This window comes from Lissotriton helveticus, chromosome 1_1 (assembly GCF_964261635.1).
Source record: "Lissotriton helveticus chromosome 1_1, aLisHel1.1, whole genome shotgun sequence".
Lineage (NCBI taxonomy): Eukaryota > Metazoa > Chordata > Amphibia > Caudata > Salamandridae > Lissotriton > Lissotriton helveticus.
In genome coordinates, this window is record NC_136057.1 from 2,135,498,590 (window position 1) to 2,135,524,867 (window position 26,278).

At 44.7% G+C, this 26,278-nt stretch overlaps 1 protein-coding gene across 7 annotated transcripts in view; it reads left to right on the plus strand.

The window, feature by feature from the left end:
• Window positions 1–26,278, plus strand: part of BRDT (bromodomain testis associated) — a 2,808,714-nt gene that overhangs the window by 704,511 nt on the left and 2,077,925 nt on the right. The window contains exon 1 of one of the 7 annotated variants that reach the window (XM_078646319.1): window positions 8,557–8,641. The exons of the other annotated variants lie outside the window; for them this stretch is intronic. Within the exon in view, the coding sequence (XP_078502445.1) occupies window position 8,641 (1 nt within the window). The 5' untranslated portion in view covers window positions 8,557–8,640. Of the gene's footprint in view, window positions 1–8,556; window positions 8,642–26,278 lie in introns of those variants that run through there. 7 annotated transcript variants of the gene reach the window in all.

Here is a 26,278-nt window from a genome sequence, read left to right on the forward strand (position 1 = left end):
TAGTTCCGTAGTATGGCTGCTAGATCCTCAGCCTATTTCTCGTAATCCAAGTGTAGATTAGTTTGCAAGGCCCTTGGGAGTGAATTGTGAATAGAAGAAGACTATTCCATTCAGTTTTTTCGTTATAAGTGTATGTTTTGAGAAATCCACCTTCAATTGAGATCAACAGATTTATTTTTCTGAAACTGGGTGAACCTCGATATAGGGGTCCAATAAGTTAACCCACTCAAAGAATTCTCTTGAAAGACACTTATCACCTTTCCAGATTATCAGGATATCATCAAAGAAGCAGGCCCACAGATAAATCTCCTGCTTCTAGGAATTTAAATCCAAGAGGATGAGGGTCTTCTCAAAATAGTATATGTACAGTCAAGCCAGACTTGGGGCAAAGGTCCTGCCTATCAGTGTTCCTTGTATTTGTAGGTATAGAGCACTACAGTGGCACATTCTGTGATGAACTGAATAGGTGTTAGAGAATCCCAATCAATGGATCCCAGTTGAGCCTCAACCACGGTCAGGGTCACATCATGTGGTATATTTGTAAATAGGGATTCTACAATTATTGTTAGTTAGGCCTTCCCAATTATCACTTCTTTAATCTGGTTCAAGACCTTGTTTGTGTCCTTTTGAAAGGGTGGGTGTTTTCCACTAAAGGTCTCAAGAAGTGGTTGCAGGATTAAGATAACGGCTCCATAAATGAACCAATCCCAGACACAATAGGTCTCCCTGTGGCTGGGAGGGACTTTTCTTTATGAATCTTTGTAAGCATAATAAATAGGGGAGTCTGGGCTGTTACTCAAAACATTATCCTCAGTTCTTGTGATCCAGCAAGATTTCGCCACCTCGTTGACAATTACTTGGATACATCGATTCAAAGTGCTGGTCAAGTCCTGGGTTATAACCGTATAATATCTGGTATCCCCTAGCTGTCTGAGACATTTATGTCTGTAGTTCCCTGTGGATAATATCACTATAGCTCTGCCCATGTCTTTGGGCTTGCTAGCCATAGTATTGGCTTCAGAGAGAGACAGGACAGCTCTTCTCTCAGCAATTCCAATGTTCTGAAACAGTCTCCTGATATCCAAATTCTATATGTCGTTCAATGCGGCTTATTCAAAGGTTACAATTTTATTGGCTACGGCTGCTGTTGGGGAGGGAATGTAGAATGTTTTCTAAAGCCGGAATCCTTATTACCCTTCTCTTGTTTGACCTTAAAGAGGACTTGTAGTCTGATTTTTCTGTAAAAATTAGATAACTCACAGTTGAGTCTGAAGGAATCTTCATGAGGGGTAGGGACAAAACCCAGACCTTTATAGATGACCATCTCCTTTTCTTTGTCAGTATTATCTCCAAGAGGTTAACAATTGGGAATTTCTTTCAACTTTTGTCTTCAGCTATGTCACCATCTGAGGTTCCTCCAAATTCGATTCAATAGGTTATCCTCTATCCTCTTCCCTCGATCTTCCTCTTCCTTTGCCCCAGCCTCTGCCTAAAAGGGTTGGGCAGGGAGGCGTGGCCAAGATGGCAGCAGCTAGGATGTCTTTCCTGTTCTCTCAGAGCTGCCGCCAACACAAGCACCTGATTTAGCCCACCGGCACATCACCCATGACCAGTGAGCTGAGTGTGGAGAGCGAGATGCCCTGCCTGGAGATAACAATCCAGACTGAACACGATGCAGCACCGGGACCCAGCAACTGAGCAGAGCGGGAGGCCTCCAGACTAGCGCTGCCTACTGCGTGGTCCGGGGGGCGCTATGCCTCTGCGGCACCCATCTGACACCTGAAAAGCCCACATCTCGGAGGTGAGCACCCCGGTGTCCACAACAGCACTTCGGAAATGAAGGAGGTCCCCCCTTGCCCACTGCTTAGTCTACTGCACGGGGGATTGAAACCGCATAAGTCCGCCTTCAGACTGCGAGTGAGTCGGACGAGGCCCAAGAAGAAATGGTACACTTCGGGTTGTGGCTCGCTCTGCGAACCGCCCCGCTCGTGGCCAGGCAGGGGTCGAGGACACCTCGGGCAGCTGGAGCTGCGCCCCGGCTTTCCGCAACGGCAAGATGCCCCATAGCTGTTTGAGGCCCAGAGGGCCCCGACCTGGATGTGGCCCAATAGGAACCGCGGGGCCTATGACAGGATGGTCACTCCTGAACCCCCTTAAAGACTACACATGTTGATGCTGTCTGGGCATGGCACTATTCCAGATGCTGCACGCAAGAAGAGGTGTGGTGGCTGGGACAAGAGGTGTGGCAGCTGGGGCACCTCAAGTCCCCATTGCCTCGCTGCACACCCAGTAGAAGCACCGCTGAAGCTTTGCAAGGCCCGAAGAGAGGCATGGCCGCCCGAGCAGTGCGCACTCCCTCCCCCCCTCCCCAGCGACTGCACCACGTCCTGAGCAAGAGAGCTCTAAAGCACTTAAATAGCTCCTGTGATCTGGCAGGACCTCCTACGCTGGGGAGAGGTGACCCGGACCCGTTCTGAGGACTCGTGGAGGACGGACTTGCACCGGGTTAAGCCTGCCTATCGCCACTGGCCAGATCCCTGACCTAAGGGACCTAAACTATCCCCAAAAAATCCAGAAGTCTCTTGTCACCACGCACTCAGGCCTCTGCACTTGGAGAGAGGACTTGGAATGGTAGAATCCTAGGAGGCAGCTCGGGCACGAGAGCGGCCCCTTCGGCAGAGCCCCTATTCAACGCAGCACCATGTAAGAAGGATTGCTCCCTGAAAGATATGTTTGGCAAACAAAGGAACGCCACTCCTGAGGACAGACAAGCAGCAACATACAGAAATTCTAGAACAGAGCCCGATGACAGGCCGGTACTGTAACTAAGGCCTTCATGGAGTCGATGTTCACCTCCCTGTGGGGAGATTTGCAGCCCATGAAAACTAGAGCTGGCGGCAGATCTCCGGGAAGTCCGACGAGCCCTATAGGAGATGGGAGATTGGGTGGCCGCTCTGGAAGATAGAGAAACAAGCTGGGAGGAAGAACTGGAGTGGCTGCAGCAGGAAGTCCTGAGACTGAAAGAACACCTGGATCTCCAGGCACACAAAAAGGACCTAGAGAACCGTTCAAGACAGAATAACATTCACATTAGGGGGCTACCGTCGAAAGCAGAAGGATTTAACCTCCGAGTATGTCACAGACCTATTGCGCCATATCCTGGGACAAGCATATGAGACCGCTCTGCATTGGATAGGTCCCACTAGGGCCCAGAAAGCCCCCCCCCCCGTGGACATCCTGGTATGCGTGCACAATTTTCAAATAAAAGAAGACGTCCTCAAGAAAGCACGAGAAACCCACCCGATCCAGTTTCGAGGCCACTTGTCGGTACTCCACCAGGAACTCTCGCGGATCACCCTACAGAAACGCAGACTTCCTCCCAGTCACAGAACACCTACGAAAAGCCAACATCCCTTACACATGGGACACCTCTTTCACAGTATCTTCCACTTCAACTGAACCCTCCACCAGATCAGATCCCTTTAGGAGGCATGTGCCCTGCTTCAAATCTGCACACCAGATGTCACACAGGAGCGGCCCTCCTTCCCCAGCGATAAGAAGCCGAAACAACCGACATGGCGGCAGGTCAAGAGCACCCAGACAAGAAGAAAACCAGATCTGTACACCATCTGCAAGGAAAGACAGGTGGTCCTACAAGCCCTCTCGGAGGAATCCTGACCCCTCGGCGTCTGGATGCAACTGGTCGTGGGGAGGAGCCTTGCGACGACTGTGGCGGTGGCGAGGGAAATTGAAGATCCAGGGCATTGAAGACATAACCCTTGTCCGCCCTGCCCAATTGTAGTCAACAGTGCCACGAAAGACCTTCCTGCTGCAGAAACACGCTGTTTGGCCACTGACCCACTCCTATCAAGCAGAACAGACTAACTTTGATTGAAAGATGTTATTTCCGTTTTTATTACTATCCTATTCAAGAGCATCTTCCGGTCTTCTTTCACTTCCTTCTCCCCTGCATCATCCTCCTTGTCCAACACTAGCTGCCACTTCTTCAACAAGGGCCTACACAGACTCCTCCCTCATCTCATTGGAGCGCTACAAGCAAAACGGCTTAGCCCGAGCTTTGTGCCCCACAGCCATATAACAGTCTATACCTATCTTAAGCATTAATGTCCGCGGCCTTAATAGCCTAGTAAAGCGCGGAGCAATACAGGGTCTCCTGGAGCTATTGGCCTACCACTTTTGCAAGCACCAAGAGATGCACCTACAGGCTAAAGACACGCACTGCATGCATTCACAATGGCTCCTACAACAGTTCTGCTCATCTAGCTCGACTAAAAAGAATGGGGTGGCCATTCTGCTCGCTCAGAAGTTCCATGGCAAGGTCCACTCTACATTACTGGAACTAAAAGGAAGAGCTTCTAGGGCTTATGATTCAATGGGGTCCACACATTTCACGGTAGCAACTTTATACGCCCCAAATGACAATCAGGAACACTTCCTGATCAGCACACTGGAGCTAGCCCAAAACTCCCCGGATCAGGCCATATTGATAGGAGGAGACTTTAACCTGGTCATGGACTCAGACCTTGACCTACCCGACTAACGCACAACACAAACTGGAGCATTCTAGCCCTATGGGCTGCAGTGGCTGGCCGATAGCTCACTTAATGACATCTGGAGACTCCTTCACGCCACCATTAGATACTGCACTTTCTATTGAACCCCACTCCCTGTCTGATCATGCCCCATTCACGCGGATGCTGAACCTCTGGACCCTCAGCTGCTGCCCATCTCGTTTGTGCCTGCGGGGTGCCATGCTGCTCTACGAGCAGACGGTAAAAGCAATCCGCCTTGAGACCCTCACGGATAAGTAGTGCGCTTTACAAGTTCTTTGATTGATTGAGGGGAACAAGGCAGGGCTGCCCCCTTTCCACCCTATTCTCCGCGCTCTATATGAAGCCTATAGCGCAAAGAATACGAGGCAACCCACAGATCACTGGGATTCAGCCCAGGGCTGGTACACACACGATCAGCATGTATGTGGATGATGATGTCCTGTCACTGACCAACCCAATGTCCTTGCTTTCTGCCTTGGTCGAGGAGTTTAGAGGCTTTAGTGACAGCTCTGGGTTCAAGGTAAATCTCTCAAAGTCCCATATTCTGAACCTCGCGATCACCCTACCCCTAGCTGCAGCATTCCGTTTGTAATTCCCCTTCACGTGGGCAGCAGACGTTTTCCTATACTTGGGTATCCTTTTGGCCTCCACTCTGGAAAGGACGCTGAACTCCAACTATGGCCCTCTTTTAGAACAGACCACCAAGTTGCTAGCCACCTGGAACCACGTGGGTCTCTGGAGGGTGGGGTCGCATCGCTGCTGTCCAGATAACGGTTCTACTGCGTATCCTATACGTGTTTCAGACCATTTTCCTGTCCCCGCCCTGTCGATCCTACCAAACTTACAGCGTGCCATCAACCGCTTCGTCTGGGGCGGCAAGCAGCTGTGCCTTAACATTTAACTCATCACTAGACCGAAGCAGAGGGAGGTATGGAGCTACTACCCCTGATCTCTAGATACTTTCAGGCTCCACAACTACACTTTATACTAGAATGGAACAACCTCTCTCAGAGAAACACTTGTCCTTTATGGATCAAACAATAGTGGGTACTAACATATGGAGGGAGATTTGGCTCCCTCGCAAGCACAGGGCATCAGGGCTCTATTCCTCTCCTGTGACAGCCACGACCGTAAAGACCTGGGACTCAGTTGCGCTTCAAAACAATCTCACAACGTTCCCCTCACCAATTACGCCAATAGTAGATAACCCGGGACCTCCTCCCCCCACCCCCCCCACCCCGGGTGAAAATCCAAGGTGTTTTAGCAATGCTGCATGCGAGTAGGCTCACTGTTCGATCCCAGCGTGATTATCCCCTTTGACCAGCTCCGGCAGGATTACCTGCTCTTAGCATCTGACTTGTTCCCGTTTAGACAGGTGACACACTGGGTGTCTTCCCCAGACATGAGGCCAGGAGCATCACTCCCAGTGACCCGTTTTGAAAAAATGGCTCATAACGAAAGATGGCGACAAACGTATCAGAGTACACAACATAGCACATGATATGCCAGGCACGGAGACAGCCTACAAAGTTGCCTTATATTGATACCCAACACCGGCTCAATTACACAACTGGAATAGAGACCGCTCAGCACTCTGCTGGTGGGGATCCAGGCAGACTGGCTTCCTGCTCCACCTCCTTTGGAATTGCTCCAAGTTAGTGTGATATTCGGAATTGCACTTAGTGACATAGATAAAGTCTTTAACACAGCCACCCCGCGCTTCCCAGCATACACACTCCTTGGCCTCCCCCAATCCCCTGACTTGTCCCTTTCGCTCACTTGGTGGTAAACAAAAAGCCATTGCACTAAACACCGCAAGACAGGTTCTGTTAGCAAGCTGGGGCACAGAGACGATTCCTGAGCACGTTGCGTGGCTGAAGAAACTGTGGGTAGTGTTAGCTATGGCACGCATGTCAATGATGATTGATGACAGAGCCGAAGACTATCCAGAGCTATGGGCCCTGTTCAATACGATCCTTGCAAAGGAATTTCGAGAAGTAACATGCCCCAAATATCTACAGATCTAGTGCCTCACGTCCCACAACCATGTAGAGTCCACATAAGCCAATAGCTGTGAAATATGTACTTGTCCTAGGTCCCCATCTTGGCAGACCCCGAGACTAACTATTCTATGGAGCGGGTAGACTGGGGTCGGGAAGGGGTGGGATAGGGGTGTTGCTCCCCCTTGTTGTTTTCTTCTTCTGTTTGAATTTTGGCGCCTCTCCCTCTCTCACTATTATTAGTGATATAAAACTCCTCATTATTATACACGCTGGCAGCCCCAAGGTTGTGGGCTCAAAGCTGTTTACTTCTACGTGAATGTAATTCGCTGCCAGCCAGAGGTTGTAGGGATGCGCTGTGTCATTGCTTGTATAATCCTAATAAAATAATGTTTCCATAAAAGGGTTGGGCAAACTGGGACATGATAGGAGGAGGGAAAAACAGCCCTTGAGGAAGCCACATGTGTGGTTGTTTTTGGAACTGGTAGATTATCATTCAATGGCCATAAAACCTTTGGCGCCCGCTGAATTCAACCTCGCTACTCCATTCATCTGAGCTTGAAGTTCCGCTGTAGGATTTCCCTTTCTTCTCTGCAGTCATACTTCTTCCTGGGTGGGTGGCTGGCGATAACCTTAAGAATCTTCTTTTATGCAAGCGTAAGTCTTCTTCAGGTTGAATTTCTTAAAAGGCTCCTGAAGTTTTGTGACCTTTTGTTGTGTTGGGGACTCTTTGCTCTGGATTATTTCAGCATCGATTTCTGCCAAACTGGTCTTATATCAAGTTATCTGGATTGTAGTCTTCAGAGCATATTCAGTCACCAACGTCTTGGCCAAAAGAGCATCCGAGAGCCTTTTGGTGCTTAATAATCAGTACGAGCCAACCCCTTCTGTATTTCCACACTGTCTGTGATCACTCTTTTTGGAATAGTAGATCTCCAAGGAAAGTGCATGGTACGTTAGAGTATATGTGTGTTATTGTTGCTCGTAATGAGTTTACTGGTCACTGTCATTACAACTCCGTGTAGGGATGAAATAATTGGATTTTTTTCTTCAATGGTGAAAGTGAGTCTCTATATTCTTTTTGACTACTGGATGCCAAAGAATTGCAACTAAATCACTGCCCACTTACTTAAACTACAACATAGCCCCAATGATATGAAGTGGGTTATGGGAGACTTTGGAGAGACCAGTGTTACCAGGGTCGACTTTTTATTTTATTTTTTAGAATAAGAATGGGTCTTCAAGCTATGAAGCATAGTTTCAGTGATGACATGCCTTGGTCCACATTGGCTAATAAATAACAGTTTTTGCTTAGGTGCAACTACTGACCAACAATGAACACACAACAGTGATTGCTGGTTTATAGCCACAAAAGCAGACCCTTCCGATTTGACTTGTTGCTTTTAATCCATGTAAAACCTTCAGAGGATCTGGCATAATAGACTCACCCTTTCCAATCCCACCAGTTTCAGAATTGGTACACACTCTGAAGACCTTAGATAGGGGCAATTATTGACCCATTATGTACAGATACTTATTAGTAGTAAACAGGAGCGAAAAAGAATGCCCAGAATGTCTCTGAAATACCGATACAAATAGCATTTGCACCTTTGGTAGAAGTCCTAGATTTATATAGGGAGATTTGGCTAACAGGAGTCTGCCCAATGTGGCGACTGACAATTACCGTACATACCGACAAGTATTAACCTACATTGCACACATACTTGTGTACTGACATGACTGTGAAGAAAAACATATTCGCATTACCACCCTTGAATAACCACACAATGAGTGACGCACTTGCCTTTGGAATCTTCGATGTAGACAGGGAAATATAACTGAAAGGAGTCCGCCCCAATATGGCGCCTGGAAAAAACTCCCCTTTAATTTTAAGTGAAGTCTGAGTGCTTATTGAACACGTTAGATGGCGTATGACGTCACTACACCAGTACGGGTGAGCTTAATGACGAGAAGTCACTCGAATACAATCCTGATGCGATCGCGGTGCCCTCGCTTCCGAGACCGTGGAAACGGATAGGCTCAATGCAGCAACTTCTGACGGGTCAAGTAAGTAACACGAATAATGGTGTTAATCGGTACCACCTTCCTTGCCTTGGACCCGTTTCTTACCTTTCTTTATTTGGCGTACTACTTCCCTCTATTCATTTAGGTTGCATTGGGTAGTGCAGATTCGTCGAGTTCTAAGGGGCCTTCTTACAATATAATTAGTGTGAGATACAAATGAGTTGCCTAGTTTTTAATGCTTTTTAGAATTAGTTTCTATTTGTGTAAGAAAAGTGTGAAGGCGCACTAATATGTTCAATGAAATAGATAATTATTACACAATGTAGGAACTTAATGTGTGGTGCAACTTTGGCATGCATGCACTGTAGACGTTATGTTGTGCATGCAATCTTCTTGGAAAATAAACATAAATTCGTTATAACATAGTCACTTCATCATGTAGGGCACGTATAAGACAGAATACATGAGATTTCAATAACATTTTGGAGATTCATATTGTAACTCAGTGGGGCCAGTATTCCCAGCCACATCTCAGATCTATAGATTCAGAGGGTGACATCTGTAGTATGATAAGTATAATCGGGACATCTGCGATATATATGCAGGCATACGCATAGTCGTAATGTCGCAGCATTAAGTCACAATATGGGGGTTCCCACTGCCAGTACTCTCCACACCCTCCAGTACCTCCTCCTCGTTTGCTTGTTGACGGAGGAGATAGGACGTTAGCGGACTCCATATGTTTTTCGGGCGTGATCTGAGTGGTAGTAGCTCCGCATATGATTGTAGCTGGTCCTTCCATGTGGACATGGTCACGATCCAGGCTTTGAACTTGGGGGGCAAGTCCCTTCTGCATGCTACCTGTCGTTTAGCCAACAATAAACTCATTGCCAAAAACTTTTTATGTACAGTTTCAATGCTTTGCGTCAGGCCCAGCAGGGCCAGGAGCGGACATGGAGCTATTGTAATTCCTGGAAAGAATATCAGTGCAATGTGCGGCACTTCTTGTTTCATGCGTGTAAGCAGTGTTTAGATTGTTTAAATATTTGTTATCTTCTGGGTGCCACTAGGTGGACCCCTCCTGACCTTGGGGGGAACCTAATTTGAACAAAAAGAGATGCAGTATCTAATCAAACGACTCTATGCCCTTGGTGGCACTCCTGTGGAGACGTAGTCTCTTACAACGTTGATTTAAGTTTCGTATCAATGAATAATAAGTCCGTATTTCTTAAAGTTTATCACATGATTTATTCTTTGAGTTCATTCAAGATTAATTTCATCTGAATATGATCTAAATCCCAATATCATTATTTCTTTGACAATTCATCCGATTGTGAAGGATGCGTCCCTATGCATTTCGGAACTCCTGCCCTTCATCGGGGGACTGGTACACAATCTAAAAGTAAAATATATAATGTTCAGGAGTGGGGACACTACCTCAAAAACGTGTAAACGGTGCTGAGTTGTAATTAAGTGACTAAGTGGTTCGAAGAACGGGAAAGAAGTGTGCTTCAAGAAATTAATCCGTGAGTGGGTGAATCAGGATGTTTAACGGGGCCTCGTGTTCAAAAAGTGGATGGGAATCATACCGTGCAGTGTCCGTGATATTGGCAAAAGTATACATGGTGTAACCCGGGGTTGTGGTAGAAGTCGAGTGCTTGAACCGGTGGCCTTCACCGCATGCAATAGATGTCGAAAAAACGAACGGTGAAAAAGAGGGTGGGCGAGCGGTTACTCCTACAGGTGAAAAGTTGCGAGTCATGCTTATCCGTGTGGTCGTCGGCGTGTGCATTAGCTCGCCGAGGCGTTGTGCTTAACAAGGAAGTGATACTGGCTCTTGCCTAGATATAAACAGAACAAAAGGGGGTGGTGATGGACGGAGCATCTGAATCAATCAAACACTCACACCCAGTCAAAAGATCTGGGTTTAATCCATTCATAATCCTCATCAGCCAGGCTATCTTGAATCCAGTGGCCAAGTGAGCAAGGGACTCACGTCTGAGCATACCCTGCCACACTTAGGGCGAACAAAGCGATACAAAAGGGGATGATGGACGGAGCGTTTGAGCAAATCAAACACTCACCCCAGTCAACTGATGTGGGTTTAATCCATCACCATTCTTTAGCCCACTCAGCCACCCCATTTCAGACATGGCTATATGCAAATCAGTCTGACCCTGTCCCTCATGGGAACAGTCCAGCCCGAACTGCCAAGCCATGTCTTCCCTGGACCGGAAACAAGCTTCCGAGGACCGTTTTCTGGCATTCCAGCCGTCTTCAGCCCGGCTTGCTCGAATCCAGTGGCAAAGTGAGCAAGGGACTCACGTCTGAGCATACCCTGCCACACTTATGGCGGCCAAAAGCGGTACAAAAGGGGGTGGTGATGGACGGAGCATCTGAATCAATCAAACACTCACACCCAGTCAAAAGATCTGGGTTTAATCCATCACCGTTCTTTAGCCCACTCTGCCACCCCAGTTCAGACATGGCTATATGCAAATCAGTCTGACCCTGTCCCTCATGGGAACAGTCCAGCCCGAACTGCCAAGCCATGTCTTCCCTGGACCGGAAACAAGCTTCCGAGGACCGTTTTCTGGCATTCCAGCCGTCTTCAGCCCGGCTTGCTCGAATCCAGTGGCAAAGTGAGCAAGGGACTCACGTCTGAGCATACCCTGCCACACTTATGGCGGCCAAAAGCGGTACAAAAGGGGGTGGTGATGGACGGAGCATCTGAATCAATCAAACACTCACACCCAGTCAAAAGATCTGGGTTTAATCCATCACCGTTCTTTAGCCCACTTTGCCACCCCAGTTCAGACATGGCTATATGCAAATCAGTCTGACCCTGTCCCTCATGGGAACAGTCCAGCCCGAACTGCCAAGCCATGTCTTCCCTGGACCGGAAACAAGCTTCCGAGGACCGGTTTCTGACATTCCAGCCGTCTTCAGCCCGGCTTGCTCGAATCCAGTGGCAAAGTGAGCAAGGGACTCACGTCCGAGCATACCCTGCCACACTTATGGCGGCCAAAAGCGGTACAAAAGGGGGTGGTGATGGACGGAGCATCTGAATCAATCAAACACTCACACCCAGTCAAAAGATATGGGTTTAATCCATCACCATTCTTTCCGTCAGGGTATGCTCAGACGTGAGTCCCTTGCTCACTTGGCCACTGGATTCAAGATAGCCTGGCTGATGAGGATTATGAATCCGAAACCGGTCCCAGGATGCTTGTTTCCGGTCCATGGAAGACATGGCTTGGCAGTTCGGGCTGGACTGTTCCCATGAGGCACAGGGTCAGACTGATTTGCATATAGCTATGTCTGAAATGGGGTGGCTGAGTGGGCTAAAGAATGGTGATGGATTAAACCCAGATCAGTTGACTGGGGGTGAGTGTTTGATTTGCTCAATCGCTCCGTCCATCATCCCCTTTTGTATTGCTTTGTTCGCCCTAAGTGTGGCAGGGTATGCTCAGACGTGAGTCCCTTGCTCACTTGGCCACTGGATTCAAGATAGCCTGGCTGATGAGGATTATGAATCCGAAACCGGTCCCAGGATGCTTGTTTCCGGTCCATGGAAGAGATGGCTTGGCAGTTCGGGCTGGACTGTTCCCATGAGGCACAGGGTCAGACTGATTTGCATATAGCTATGTCTGAAATGGGGTGGCTGAGTGGGCTAAAGAATGGTGATGGATTAAACCCACATCAGTTGACTGGGGTGAGTGTTTGATTTGCTCAAACGCTCCGTCCATCATCCCCTTTTGTATCGCTTTGTTCGCCCTAAGTGTGGCAGGGTATGCTCAGACGTGAGTCCCTTGCTCACTTGGCCACTGGATTCAAGATAGCCTGGCTGATGAGGATTATGAATCCGAAACCGGTCCCAGGATGCTTGTTTCCGGTCCATGGAAGAGATGGCTTGGCAGTTCGGGCTGGACTGTTCCCATGAGGCACAGGGTCAGACTGATTTGCATATAGCTATGTCTGAAATGGGGTGGCTGAGTGGGCTAAAGAATGGTGATGGATTAAACCCACATCAGTTGACTGGGGTGAGTGTTTGATTTGCTCAAACGCTCCGTCCATCATCCCCTTTTGTATCGCTTTGTTCGCCCTAAGTGTGGCAGGGTATGCTCAGACGTGAGTCCCTTGCTCACTTGGCCACTGGATTCAAGATAGCCTGGCTGATGAGGATTATGAATCCGAAACCGGTCCCAGGATGCTTGTTTCCGGTCCATGGAAGACATGGCTTGGCAGTTCGGGCTGGAATGTTCCCATGAGGCACAGGGTCAGACTGATTTGCATATAGCTATGTCTGAAATGGGGTGGCTGAGTGGGCTAAAGAATGGTGATGGATTAAACCCAGATCAGTTGACTGGGGGTGAGTGTTTGATTTGCTCAAACGCTCCGTCCATCATCCCCTTTTGTATCGCTTAGATATAAACAGAGGCCCTCTAACATCTTGTACTGGACCCTATCCTGTATTTAGGACTTTGTGACAGTAAGCTGTTTCCTGTTTGACTTTATTTATCTTCTTGTCATTTGCTTACAGTTTAGGGACTTTTTGCAAACTCTTAATTTAATTGACCACTTCTGATTATTTCACAAATCGTTATCGATTTGAGGTTCCGGGATGTCTACATGTGTACTGAATTCCTTACCCTCTACTGTAGGGGTTTCTATACTTGGACCCCTAGATAAGTATTTTGTTAGGGCTACCCGAGAAATAGATAGAGATATTGCACTAGCTGAGAAACGTGCTGAGCGCCGTTTTTCTATCGAACTTCTCAAAAACAAGCCCCCATCCCTGGCCCTGAAGGATGCAGCCACTTCTCAACCAAATTACAACACGTTAGTAAATGCAGACGCATAGTTATTTTGTACTGAAAGTATCCCTTTAATTTTTCAAGATAGGTCTCCACCAATACCTATCATTGAAATAATTAATGATACCGCTGCCAACGAGCTACCTACCATATCGAATTCTTTAATAGACTTAAACTCCCCAATAGAGTTAGACGTAGCTTCTCAGTCTAATATAAATGCCCCATCTTCTTTATCTAACTCACCAGTAGAGTCGGTAGTAGTCTCCGAGATACAATCGCCGTTAGCAGTTAGTGTACCACCCGTTGATTTAACGAAAAAGATAGCTAAGGAATTAGTGAAGGACGCACTAACAGGGCTCACAGCAACAACAACGACGTTTCAAGAAGCCTTGTCTGTTAATGGGATAATGGAGGCTATGGAACGCCTTCTAAAATCTCTTTTATTGCCACTTACAGAGAGAGTCAAAAGGCTGGGGGAAAAATGGATTGTATATTAGCAGCTTCCAATTTAAGTGAAGCTCCAAAACAAACCAACCCACAGGTTACTGGCCCTATAATTAAACAGCCAATACAGAAAACAACTAGGCCCCAAGTGGACAAGCCCATATCCAAATCTACGACCCCTTATACTAATCCTCCTGGACCGGTGGCCTCGCAAGATCTATATAAAGAGAAGGCTAAATGAGGTCCCCCGAAACTCCCTGCTTCTAGAAATCTTCCTTTAACCAACGCCCCCAAAACGAATATAGTAAAATCAAATAGCAGAAATGACGTAGATTTACCTCCAGAAGCATCTAACTACGTCATTATTCTGACTGGAGTTCCGGTTGTGCCAGAAGGAATCCCAGAATCCTGTACTAGTCTTAAAAACAAAGTCATCTATTGGCTACGAAATAACAGACCTCTCCCACCACATTTAAACGGAGACATAATATTTGTAAGACGGTGTAACTGGGTGGGTATTCGACCTAAAGATATTGAGGGGGATGTAGTGATAGTTAACTTTAGGGATCACAGAGTTATAGCGTACATCAGTGATTGGTTTCCAGGGAGAAGCGAGGGTAGTGTATCATCTCCTAACCTGAGCTATTTTTATCCTGAAGCTCTGATGACGCCTCCCAATTACCCACCAACACCAACACTGGGTCGCTACGATCCTCTGCAATTTCCCTATCGTAACTCTCTCCCAACTGTTCTAAGAAAGAAAACAAACCGTTTCCCCCCTTTTTTCCCACCCCAACGCCCAAATAGGTTCTTCCTTCCTTCTGGTAACAGTCATCCCATAAATCCAAATGAGTATTGGAATATTCCATTACACAATTTATTTAATCCCCTCTCTGGTTTAGATGAAAATGAATGACTCAATTTCACCTGCTCTCCAAGTAGGAAGCACTCATGAGTACTCGAGCAATTGTAAAACATCAAATGAACTCTGTACTGTTACTCCTATTTCTACTAGTAGATCACCTGTGCCCCTACAAGTCACGACGGGGGATCACTGTTTTTCACAATTAGATCTGAATGTGAGCTTAGGGGTTGGCCCTGAGCTATCGAATTCTACTAAAATGCGAAACACCGTGTTGAATTCATCTCACTATGAAGAGAAAAATGATTGTTTTGCAGGGTGTAACCTTTTACATAATAGTTCTGCCAGCTCGATTACCTCTGGTGAGTTTAGTCCTGGAAAATTTCTTACCCCGTCTGTTAACCAACTGGAAGCTAACCTGGGGGGAATGCTGGGAATTATGATACTGCATTATCTCCTAAAGCATGTTCTACTACATATGGGGGGGGGGGAGGGGTTGTGTCTATGTATCCCACACACATACCTGTTTCCTCCCCTAACTTGGTTTTTAATTGGAATGTGGCAGGCCTTGCAACCAAAATTGGTTCCCAATCATGGTTGGATTTAGTGAACAGCCATACCATCCTTTGCTTCCAGGAAACATGGGCATTAAATCCTGTCCATCTCCTTGGGTATCAGACCTTCCACTCACCAGCTTTAGTAAGCAATCAGGGAAGAAACAGGGGTGGTTTATGCGTCTACGTTAATATCTCAAGTGGACTTACTGTGTTGAAATATATTGCTATGGAATTTTACCAGGTTGTTGTGATTGGATGGGGTAGCTCACTTAATCTTATCCTAGTGAATTTCTACAACAATGTGGCGTCAGCGAATTTGAAACGAATTTTAAATGAATTAAGTCACACAATTGTCCCATTAAAAGAATCTATAGGCAGGGAGTGTGTCCTCGCTTGGTTGGGCGATTTTAATTGTAACATTTGCCAGTATGGCCCGAAGGGTATCTGTGGTTTTGGATCCCCCTGGATGACACTCCGAACCACTTTACCCTAAAACACGGGATATCTTAAACAATTTTTTCTTTTATTTTAACTTGTCTTATATAAACGATTTATGCTCACCGCCCATACCTTTTCACCCAACTTTTCATGGGAGAGGTTCTACACCGTGATAGATTTCACGCTTTTTTCTAAAACACATGCTTATTTACTCTCATCATGGAAAACGTTGGATGAAATTTATGGCGATCATTATGCAATAGCATTTAATATCAATAAGCCCTCACCTAAGCAGGCACCTAGGGAAAATTTTATCATCTATCAACAACCTATCTCCGTTGGGTGTACCAACGGTTACAACCCTTAAATGGGAAAAGGTGGATCCTGCGGTGCTCCTCGACACTTTATTCTCTGTAAGAAAGGTAGAGATTGACACTTGTCTATCTCCCTCAGAAGATCCTTTAAAAATATTGGCTTCTTTTTCAAAGATACAAGAGTCGTTAAAACTTCTACTCTCCCGCCAGTTTAAATCAGGACCTAATAAACCCAGAGGGTGGTTTGATAAGAATTGTACATCTGCACTAAAATCCCTAAAAAAGGCCTTACATGCCACGCCTAGATCCCCAGGTGAGATCCGTCAGGCCAGACACCAGTATCGCGCTGCGATCAAGAGTAGGGAGAAAACCTTGAAACATGAGGCTTGGCAAGCTTTAATTTCTTCTTCTGAAAACAGAGATCCAACTGCCTTTTGGAAGGCCGTAAATGCCTCCTTTGTCCGGGGTAAAAACCTGAGATGTTAGATATAGCAATAAACTGGGATACCTGGGTAGCCCATTTTCAAAATCTGTATGGTAACTCAGTCCCCTCTCATCTATCTCTCCCGGGTTCTATTTCATCTTGTAACAACATTGGATCCTCTCTGGGAAATCTCCCGTTGGATATTGTTTTTACTTGCGAGGAGGTCACTCTGGCCATAAGAGAAAGTCCATCAGGTAAGGCACCGGGCCCGGACGCAATACCAATTGACGTTTTTAAAGCTGAAATTGATCTCTGGGCCCCCTTACTAACCATTGTGATGAATTGTGCTAATAGCCATGGACTTATAGCAACGTGGTCAGAAGCGATAGTAGTCCCTCTATTTAAAATGGGGGACAGACATGATCCATCTTCCTATCGCCCAATTTCCCTCCTCGATGCCCTAATGAAGGTAGCTGGCCGTATCATCTTAAACCGTGTGCAACAATGGATCGAGGATGCCAACATCCTATCGATCTTTCAGTATGGATTCCGCCCTGGCATGGGAACCGTTGAGCAGAGTCTAAATTTATATTTTTTAATCTCCAAATACACCGAAGCCAAGAAAGGGAACCTTTTTATTACTTTTATTGATTTGAGTTCAGCTTTTGATTGTGTCGATCATAATCAGTTATGGTCCACGCTAGAGGACCTGGGTCTGGATCTCTCAATCCTTAATTTCATCAAGGAAATATACAGGGATGCAGGGGCAAGGGTGCGCTTTGGTCAACGAGGGGAGTGCTCGTCAAGATTTTCCATCAAGAGGGGGGTGAGACGGGTGCATTTTAGCCCCCCTACTCTTCTCCCTCTATATAAACGCGATTGGCGACCACCTTAAGAGCTTTCAAAATGACTACCCCTTAGCCCAGGGCCCCCCCATCCCCATCCTTTTGTATGCGGACGACGCTGCTATTCTGTCCCAAACCAGGCTGGGCCTACAAAGGGCTGTCTCAAAGTTTACACTTTTTATGAGGGAAAAGGGACTTGAGGTTAATATATCAAAAACCTTTTCCATGTCTTGTCGACAAGGAATAAAGAAAATACCTTGTCCCATTTTTATAGAGGGTAGAAAGATAGAGACCACAGATCAATTTCCCTATCTTGGGATCTCCTTTTACACGAAGTGTTCCTGGCATACAGCAATTAAAGCCAGAAGATTAGCGTTCTCTAGGGCGATTGGAGCCCTGCAGAACTTTGTGGCTAAAATTGGAGGTAGACCCGTTAAGGAGTTGATTGTAATATATAAGGCGAAATGTCTAGCCACGGCCACCTACGGTTCTGGTATCTGGGGGATTGATACCTCAATTTCAATCCAACAAACCGAAAATTGCTTTCTCATATACCTCCTGGGGGTCCCCAAATCAACACCCAGTTATTTTGTACACATAGAACTGGGTCTCCCCTATAGCTCCGATATAATAATGACTGAGCCCATCTTGTTATGGCATAAGTTGTGGCTAACCCCAGAGACAGTCTTTAATCGTAATATAATATCTGATTGCCTACACCTTGATGGCGTAAAGCAAATTAAATGGCTGTCTTTTGTGGAAAATATGCTGACTGAGATTGGCTACCCTGAGTTTTTTAAGAATCCATCTAGTATGGAAATAATGCCAAGGAAAGTGTTACGCAAACTGGCTATGGACCACCTAGCGAACAAAAGATGGTCCACTGAAAAACTTAAAAAATCAGTGTTAGCCTATCAACAAATTACAACGGAACAGGGTCTGCAATTATACCTTGCTAGTGACATTAACTGTTACACCAGAATGCTTCTTGCAAGGTTTAGATTGGGTTCTTTTTATCGTTTAATTACTTTCCCAGTCTGTAATGACTGGTCGAGAGAAATGTCGCCCTGCCCCTGTGATGATCTTGCCCCTCAATCTAATCTGCATTGCATTTTATTCTGTAAGTTTTATCAGGTTCCAAGAAAGATCCTACTTAAACCAATTCTCAAGGAGTGGGGCATCCGGTCTTATAGAAATGCTTTTCGTAGACTACAACGGCTGGAAACCTTGGAAGTGGCCCACACTCTAGCCACATTTTTTAAACTTTTGGTAAAGTTTAGGAACTCGATGTAATATATGAAATGTATATACGAACTTTAGAGAATTTCTTAAATGTATAATATTTTAAAGATCACATTAATTGTTAAATTTTATCTTGTTTTTATAAAAATGCACTAGTCACTTTCTGATAAAACCCCTGTTTTTCTTAAAATGTTTGTTCCAACCAAAATGGAAACGTACCGGCATCTTGTGACTTATATCTGTTTTTAGTCATGCATGTTTTTCAACAAATGTATGCTTTTATGATATTACAATGTATATCGAAATAAAGCTTTTTTGAATTTGAATTTGACTTACGAGGTGTCGGCCATGTTGGAATGGGAATAAATATCACCGTACCAAGAAACTAATAAATGTCAATGTGCGTGACCGGCCCGCGGTTCATAAAGTGTGTGATGTGTGTAACCATAGGTAATAGCGAATATCATAACTGAGAGCTAAATGTAGAATATCCGTGTTAAACCCAACAACGGTAGACTCACTCGGGTCGGCCATGTTGGAATGTGTATTGAGAACTCGAGTGTTAATAAAGCTGGCGATTTCGAGGAAAAGGACCCGAATTAATGATCCCAAAGTGTGTCCTGTTGAAGGTTGCATATGCGCCCCTGGTACCTAATGAGTGTAGGGTGGAGTGTGTGTAAACGATTTACAAAAAAGACCTATAGTAGAAATGTAAACAATTCGTAATAAGGAATACAATGTTTCACGAATAACCTTAGATCGTAATTACAATTCAATGTTAAACAAGGTAGAAAAGGAATAGAGGAAAATGGAAAAAAGAAAGAGGAACGAGGGGAAAATGAAAAAGTGAAAAACTAGTAAAACAAAGTATGGTAAAAAACCCATATACTGGTACTCCATGGAATATTTAGAGGAAACTGCGATATTCCATTCTGTCGTTAAGACCTTTTGGTTGGCAAGAGTCAAGTTTCTTGATCCAAAATATTTCGCGCTGCAAGAGTCTTTCTGTTGGCAATCCCCTGTCTGACAGGTACAATCTCCAAAACAAGGAATCTTAATTGGCTTACGTTGTGTTGATGGGAAACAAAATGAGCAGCGAATGGTGATTTCAAATTTGTAGAAAATTATACTAATATTCCCCCGTGGTCAAGTCATAATTTCTTGTGTGGCAAGGCTCACAACATTAAACAAAGGACCTTCAAATTAATCCAGGTACAACAATATCCTTTCTTTCATTTGACATATTTTATTTCTTTTTCTATGGTTTATCAAAAAATCTTTAACATATTTTTTCTTTTTAAATCTTTTCTTGTGTATACATCATTTCATAAACACGGATAATAATCCAATCAATGTTTAAAAATACAGTGAAAATACAATGTGTTAAAAAACACCTTGTGCTTTCCAATGCAAAACTAACACCCTGTCTGTCACACACCAATCCACATACACACTTAATCATTCATACCACTCTACAAGTTTACAGATACAAAAACAATTACTAAGGTTGTGGTAACATAGATATTGTTGTGTGATTTCCACGCCAGGTCTACGCGCGTTTAGGTGGGTTCAGACCACCTTCCTCAGGACCAGACCAGAAAGAGTTTCACTCTATCTTCTTCATGTGTGTGCAGGGTGCCTGCAATTACAAACAAAACGTAATGTACCTGTAACTAGACCTTAATTGAAGGACAGTTGACTTAATCTCTAGTGTTTCATCTATCAATTTCTTTATACATTGGTCATGAGATATCACATTGCACCAGAAAAAAGGGAACGCCAAAAGGATGAAAGGCGCAGTTTTCAGGGAAATGCAAACTAAGTTTGGTTGGTAAAGCTCAGGTCCATTCAGACCCTAACGTCGTGTAAATTTAAGAGAAGTTAGTGACCATTCATATGGGGCATGCTCGGGCTGTGCAGATATATTTCTTTAATCTTTCTACTCAAGTTTCTAGAACAAACAGATTTTCTTATACTAGTCTCACCTTAAGTTTGAAATAGCCCAACTGTGTCCAATATCTTTTTCATGCAGGTATTAACCTTTCTTTAGAAATAAAAAAGCCTGCAGGAGAAATACATTTTTTTCAATAAAACCTATTTATAACCTCTATACATACAGATTGCCATAGTGATAGCAAGAGAAACAATTCTTACCCCGGATTTGTTGTAGATGAGTTGTTATGGGGACTACTCTTTGTCTTAGTTTGTACAGCAGAATGAGACGATTATATTGATGATGCTTGTATTTTTGGTAACTCTAAACAAAATAAACTCATATTGTATCACTTATCCTTCATATTATTCTACTACTCATAGCCGATTATAGAAGCTCTTACCCCAAATTTGTCATAAGTACATCGCTTACAGGCCGATTCTTTATCTTAATGTGTAGAGCAGGACGAGGCAGTTATTTTTCTGTGGCTCTCATTTTTGATCACCTAGAACAGGATAGATCGAGGTTGTATTCCCTGTTTAGCGAGTTCCTCTATTAGTTACATAAATCAAGATTGTGTATTTTGACTAACCTTTATCGGTTCAGAAGGGGATATGATCTTTGGTTGTCGTGTTGTTCATATGCTGGCCATGATGAACTTCTTTCAATTCTTCACTCTCGAAATTGATAAAATCTACAATTGAAAAGTTACATTTGTAGTTTCATTTGTAGTATAAGGAATACAATGTTTCACGAATAACCTTAGATCGTAATTACAATTCAATGTTAAACAAGGTAGAAAAGGAATAGAGGAAAATGGAAAAAAGAAAAAGAGGAACGAGGGGAAAATGAAAAAGTGAAAAACTAGTAAAACAAAGTATGGGAAAAAAAAGTATGGGAAAAAACCCATATACTGGTAGTCCATGGAATATTTAGAGGAAACAGCTATATTCCATTCTGTCGTTAAGACCTTTTGGTTGGCAAGAGTCAAGTTTCTTGATCCAAAATATTTCGCGCTGCAAGAGTCTTTCTGTTGGCAATCCCCTGTCTGACAGGTACAGTCTCCAAAACAAGGAATCTTAATTGGCTTACGTTGTGTTGATGGGAAACAAAATGAGCAGCGAATGGTGATTTCAAATTTGTATTCCTGATGGTACTTTTATGCTCGGTTATGCAAACTTTTATTTTTCTCTCTGTTTTGTCTACGTACGGGAGGCCGCACGGGAATTTGTGCAAGTATATCAAGTTCATTGAGTCACATGTGACATTCGTGAATAGTTTGATCTTTTTTCCTGATGCTGGATGGTTGACCGAGTTGCCTTTGATGACGTTGTGGCAGTGGCTGTGGCTGCAGTTTAAACTTGGTTTTGTGGCGGTATAATTAGCTGCAGGTTGTCTGGGTGTAGCTTCCAATAGATTTTTAAAGTTTCTGGAACGTTGGTATGCAAAAAGTGGAGGATGATTGAAAATACCACCAAAGTCTGGTTCCAACTGTATCATCTGCCAGTTCTTCAAAATTATCTTTTTGATTTCAGCACTTCTAGTCGAATATTTAGACACGAAGACTGGTCTTTGAGTGTGTTGACTTTTGTGGGTGGATAATAAATCCGTACGGTTCTTGGAATTTATCCATTCTTTAGCTGTTTGCAGAACTGACTCTGGATATTTTCTGTCCCTATATTTCTGTAGCATGTTGCTTTCTGTGTTATAATATATGTTTCTGGTTCTGAACAGATTCTTTTTATCCTAAGTAGTTGAGAGTATGGTAAGTGTTTCTTCAAGGGTGTAGGATGACAACTGTCAAAATGCAGTGCATTATTCCTATTCGTGGATTTTACATATAATTCTGTTTCAATCTTGTGATCCTTCACAATGATCATAACATCCAGGAATGGTAGACTGTGGGTACTCACGGAGTGAGTGAATTTTATGTGATCGTCAATGTTGTTGATGTAGGTAATGAAATCAAAGATTTCATCTGGTGGACCTGCCCAAATTAGAAAAATGCCGTCTATGTATCGCCAGAATGTGCGATACATAGACGACATTTTTCTAATTTGGGCACGACCACACAATTTGCCGCGAGGACCATAGGCATGTTAAACAGCATGCCTTACACGCCAGCAACAGCAGGTTGTTTCACGGTTTGAGTCAAGACACCAGTTAAACCACACACTTACCTTTCCGGCCGAAATTGCTTTTGGCATGCAATTTTCACTCAAGTCACTAATTGTCTCACTGCCTTTTTTCTTAAATGTTAAATTCAATGTCTTAAGTTGTCTCTCACAGACCACTGTATTTTCCCTCCCTGTTCTTTACCCCAACAGGCTATTATTTTTTCCCAGGCAAATGTATTGATTTGGTCCTAATGATGATCCCAGTATTAATGAGCATGGGATCGAAACATCGACACTTGTAAATAGCACCACAGTTCTCCATTGTACCTAACCTTTGTGGTTTCTATTTCTGGTTAAACTCGCTGCATAGTGCAATATATGCGAGTTATCACAGCTCAATGTTTTTGCCTGTATTTGTTTATATGTTTTGTTTGATCGCTGTTTATTGTTTTCCACTCTTCTTTCCCAATATAGGGTACAGGCTTGTGCCCTATCATAGAAACTGTTGTTTCAGAAATTGTTGACTATATTCTTAACTATTGTTGAATAAAGCTCCACGTCCGGCTGGACAGTGGTTTCATATAGTAACCCACCGTGGCCTATATTGTATTTTCGTTCTTTCATTCCCCAGTCTGCAAAGTACCATTGTTCCTCTTAATAGAATTGTTACCCGTGGTCACTAGCCATTTATCGGGTCCCCTTGTTTTTTCTAAAACTATTAAACACCCTGGCAGTCTTTGTTGCAGGCATAGATGGGGAAACGTGGGTATCTGAACTCACTTTTCAGACCGACTTGCTGCTGCAGAACTCGGCTGCGTATGTGGTCTTATTGTGGACAAACTCACCTCCCTACCTTCAGTGCTCAATAGTTTATGCAAGCATTTAAAAAAGGAGGTCCTAAGCAGACAAGCTCCAACAAAAGAAATGCTACATATGCAATCAAATGAAGAACAGGACCTTATGCTATTCTCCCCAACTGGCCACGGAGAGCAAACCCCCAACAAGATAACATCGGACAAAAGCTCAAGAAGTCAAGACCCGCAACTATGCCATAAAGCGCCCGCCAGACCCTCCGTTCTCAAGAGATATCCAGTCACAAACGATAAAGAAGACCTGCACCCGGAAAGTACAACTGAAACAAATGCAAGGCAAAGCCGGCCTCTATGGAGAATGGTCCAGAACAAAAAACCCTCCCTGCTGCTATCTACCCAATTTTCAAGCTCACAACTCAACCGAAAACAAAATAGTTACAGCAAACTACCAAGCCAGCCCAGAGGTAGGGATCTCAGGGGAACTTTCAAAGCACTATGAACGAAAACAAAGTGAAGGAGCCCACCACAGGCAATGATCTTCGAAGAAGCACTCTACAACCATAGAAATTGTCCATAACAGCTCCACATCCTCAGCCAGCGCACAACCCTGGTGAGTAAAAGAGGGCCAACTGAGGAAGCAGCTAGTGTTGTGAGCAGAGGGCAAAACACAACAGAAGACTGTGGCTCTGTCAACTGGCCTCTCCCCCCAAAGCCTGCACCAACCCCAGCCACAACTCTGTTCCCAACTCTGACAAAGCACAGAGGTACATTAACACAGAGCAACAGGCACCGCCAAGCAGGCACGGCTGACCGGAAAATAATTGCGCAGTTCAGCCAGTCACAATTAACACCACCACTGACACAGCGTTGGGGGTAAGGAGTATTGAGGAAAGCACACAAATCCCCCTGAAAGCCTTAAACCTCCCTCACCCAGTTGCAATATTCCATCAGGCCCAGGCTGTATCCAACACCACTGCCGCAAGGACAAGCGGGAGGAAGCCCGAGATATTGGACCAAGCATAGCCAGAGCAAGATAGGTGATGTACCTCTCAAGTAGGGGGCACAATCTATCAAATCCAGGACACGATCAACTGGCGGCCTGACACAGCAACAACAAACCCAACCAGCAATCTAGAGGTTTGGGTGATATCCTGAACAGAGGCAACATCCTGCAACTGCTATATTCCTTCCATAGCTGGCGTACACACAATGGATCTCCTAACAATAGAATTTGTGCATTCAGAACCTTTGCTGACTGGCAAAAGTACTAAAACAATCTTGAGAACCATCCCTATTGTACAGAACATTCTCGAAGAAAGCGCTGTATTCGCAAATTGGGGCATAGACATCTCTCCCTTCTGTGAACCTGGATACCCTACTCCCTTGTTACCATCGGAAACAGGTCAGCGAGCAAGCCGTATCAAGCAACCAAACTCATTCTGTACTCAAAGGCGCTCTGGGGCTTTTACCAAAGAAGACAAGGACAAACTCTGATGCACACAGTGGTCGCCGAATACCGTTGAGCTGGCCCACCTTTACACTGACCGTACTTAGGTGGATCTCAAGCACAATTAACTGTCTACACAGCAACCAATATCCGGCACTGGAAACAGCAGCAGACGCTGTGCCTAGCAAGGACTTCCTTCGACTGTGCATATGGAACATCAACAGACTCGCTATTAAGATGGCTGGCAGAACCACACCATATACAGTGATAATGTGCGATTTCACACCTGCAATTAAGTGGTCAAAATACAGCCAGCTAGTCCTCTGTCCATCACCTCACCCTTCGCAAATGCCATCAAAATCAACACCTCACCTCAAAATCGGACTACATAGACAACCATCATCAATGCATACAACCATCCGAAATTCAAAGCCACCAAGCAACTGGTCGATCACTTGTGGAACAGATGAGCAAAGGAGAAATGATGAATAATATTCTCACCAGGGACCTGAATTTATACTTGCTTGGCATATCTTCAGATGATATCGCAATAGCTCAAACCTCAATCTGGGAAATCCCTGTGCAAGGAAGAAACAACCAGGGCCATCCAACTGAGATTGGAATGGCTCTGCTTGCCGGAACATTTAAATCTAAGAGCACTTACCGTCCGGTTCCTGGAAGATAACCCTCTGGCGGCCACCTACTACTCTTCAACTACCAGCAAAACAATCGATTTACATCTGTCTCTCTACCTTTGTTCCAGTGGGTTGTTTCTTTCCACCTAGACGACAGTGGGGACAGCAACCATCGCCCGCAAGAGACCACTCTAATAACGACTATGCCTACACTCAAAAGGATGGTAGAACCTCCCAGTACCTTTTTCATGCTCAAATACAAGAGGATTACGTTTGCACAGACAACCATTGCGCATGTACCACAAACAACAATGGTGCTATTATGTGAGCACTGAGTCACAGTGGACAACGAAATAGGAAGATGGGAGTCTTTTAACTACAAGTTGGGGGAAACCTTTGCATTACTGCATAAACCAAGTCACTCCAAGCACCCAACGTGATTGGGTACATTCCAAATACCCAATGGACTCCCCTAAGGCAGCATAAAAAAACAATAAATAGCTCCCTACAGTGGCTCAGATGCAACCCCGAGGTCACACATTTGCAAGGGGTACTATGGCAGCAAAAAACCTTAAAAAATAAAATACTTTAAGTGGAGCAACCCATCAATAGATTACAAGAGGATAAAGGTTGGGAAAAGCTATTCACAGACATCAAGTATAATAATAGTACATGAATAAACAAACTCATACGCCCCTCACATGGGGGAGTCTCCTCTCACCAGGCCGAAGACTCCTGTTCATGTACCTGGAGGACCACTTAAACCAGCAAATTACCTCCGAAAGAACTGAC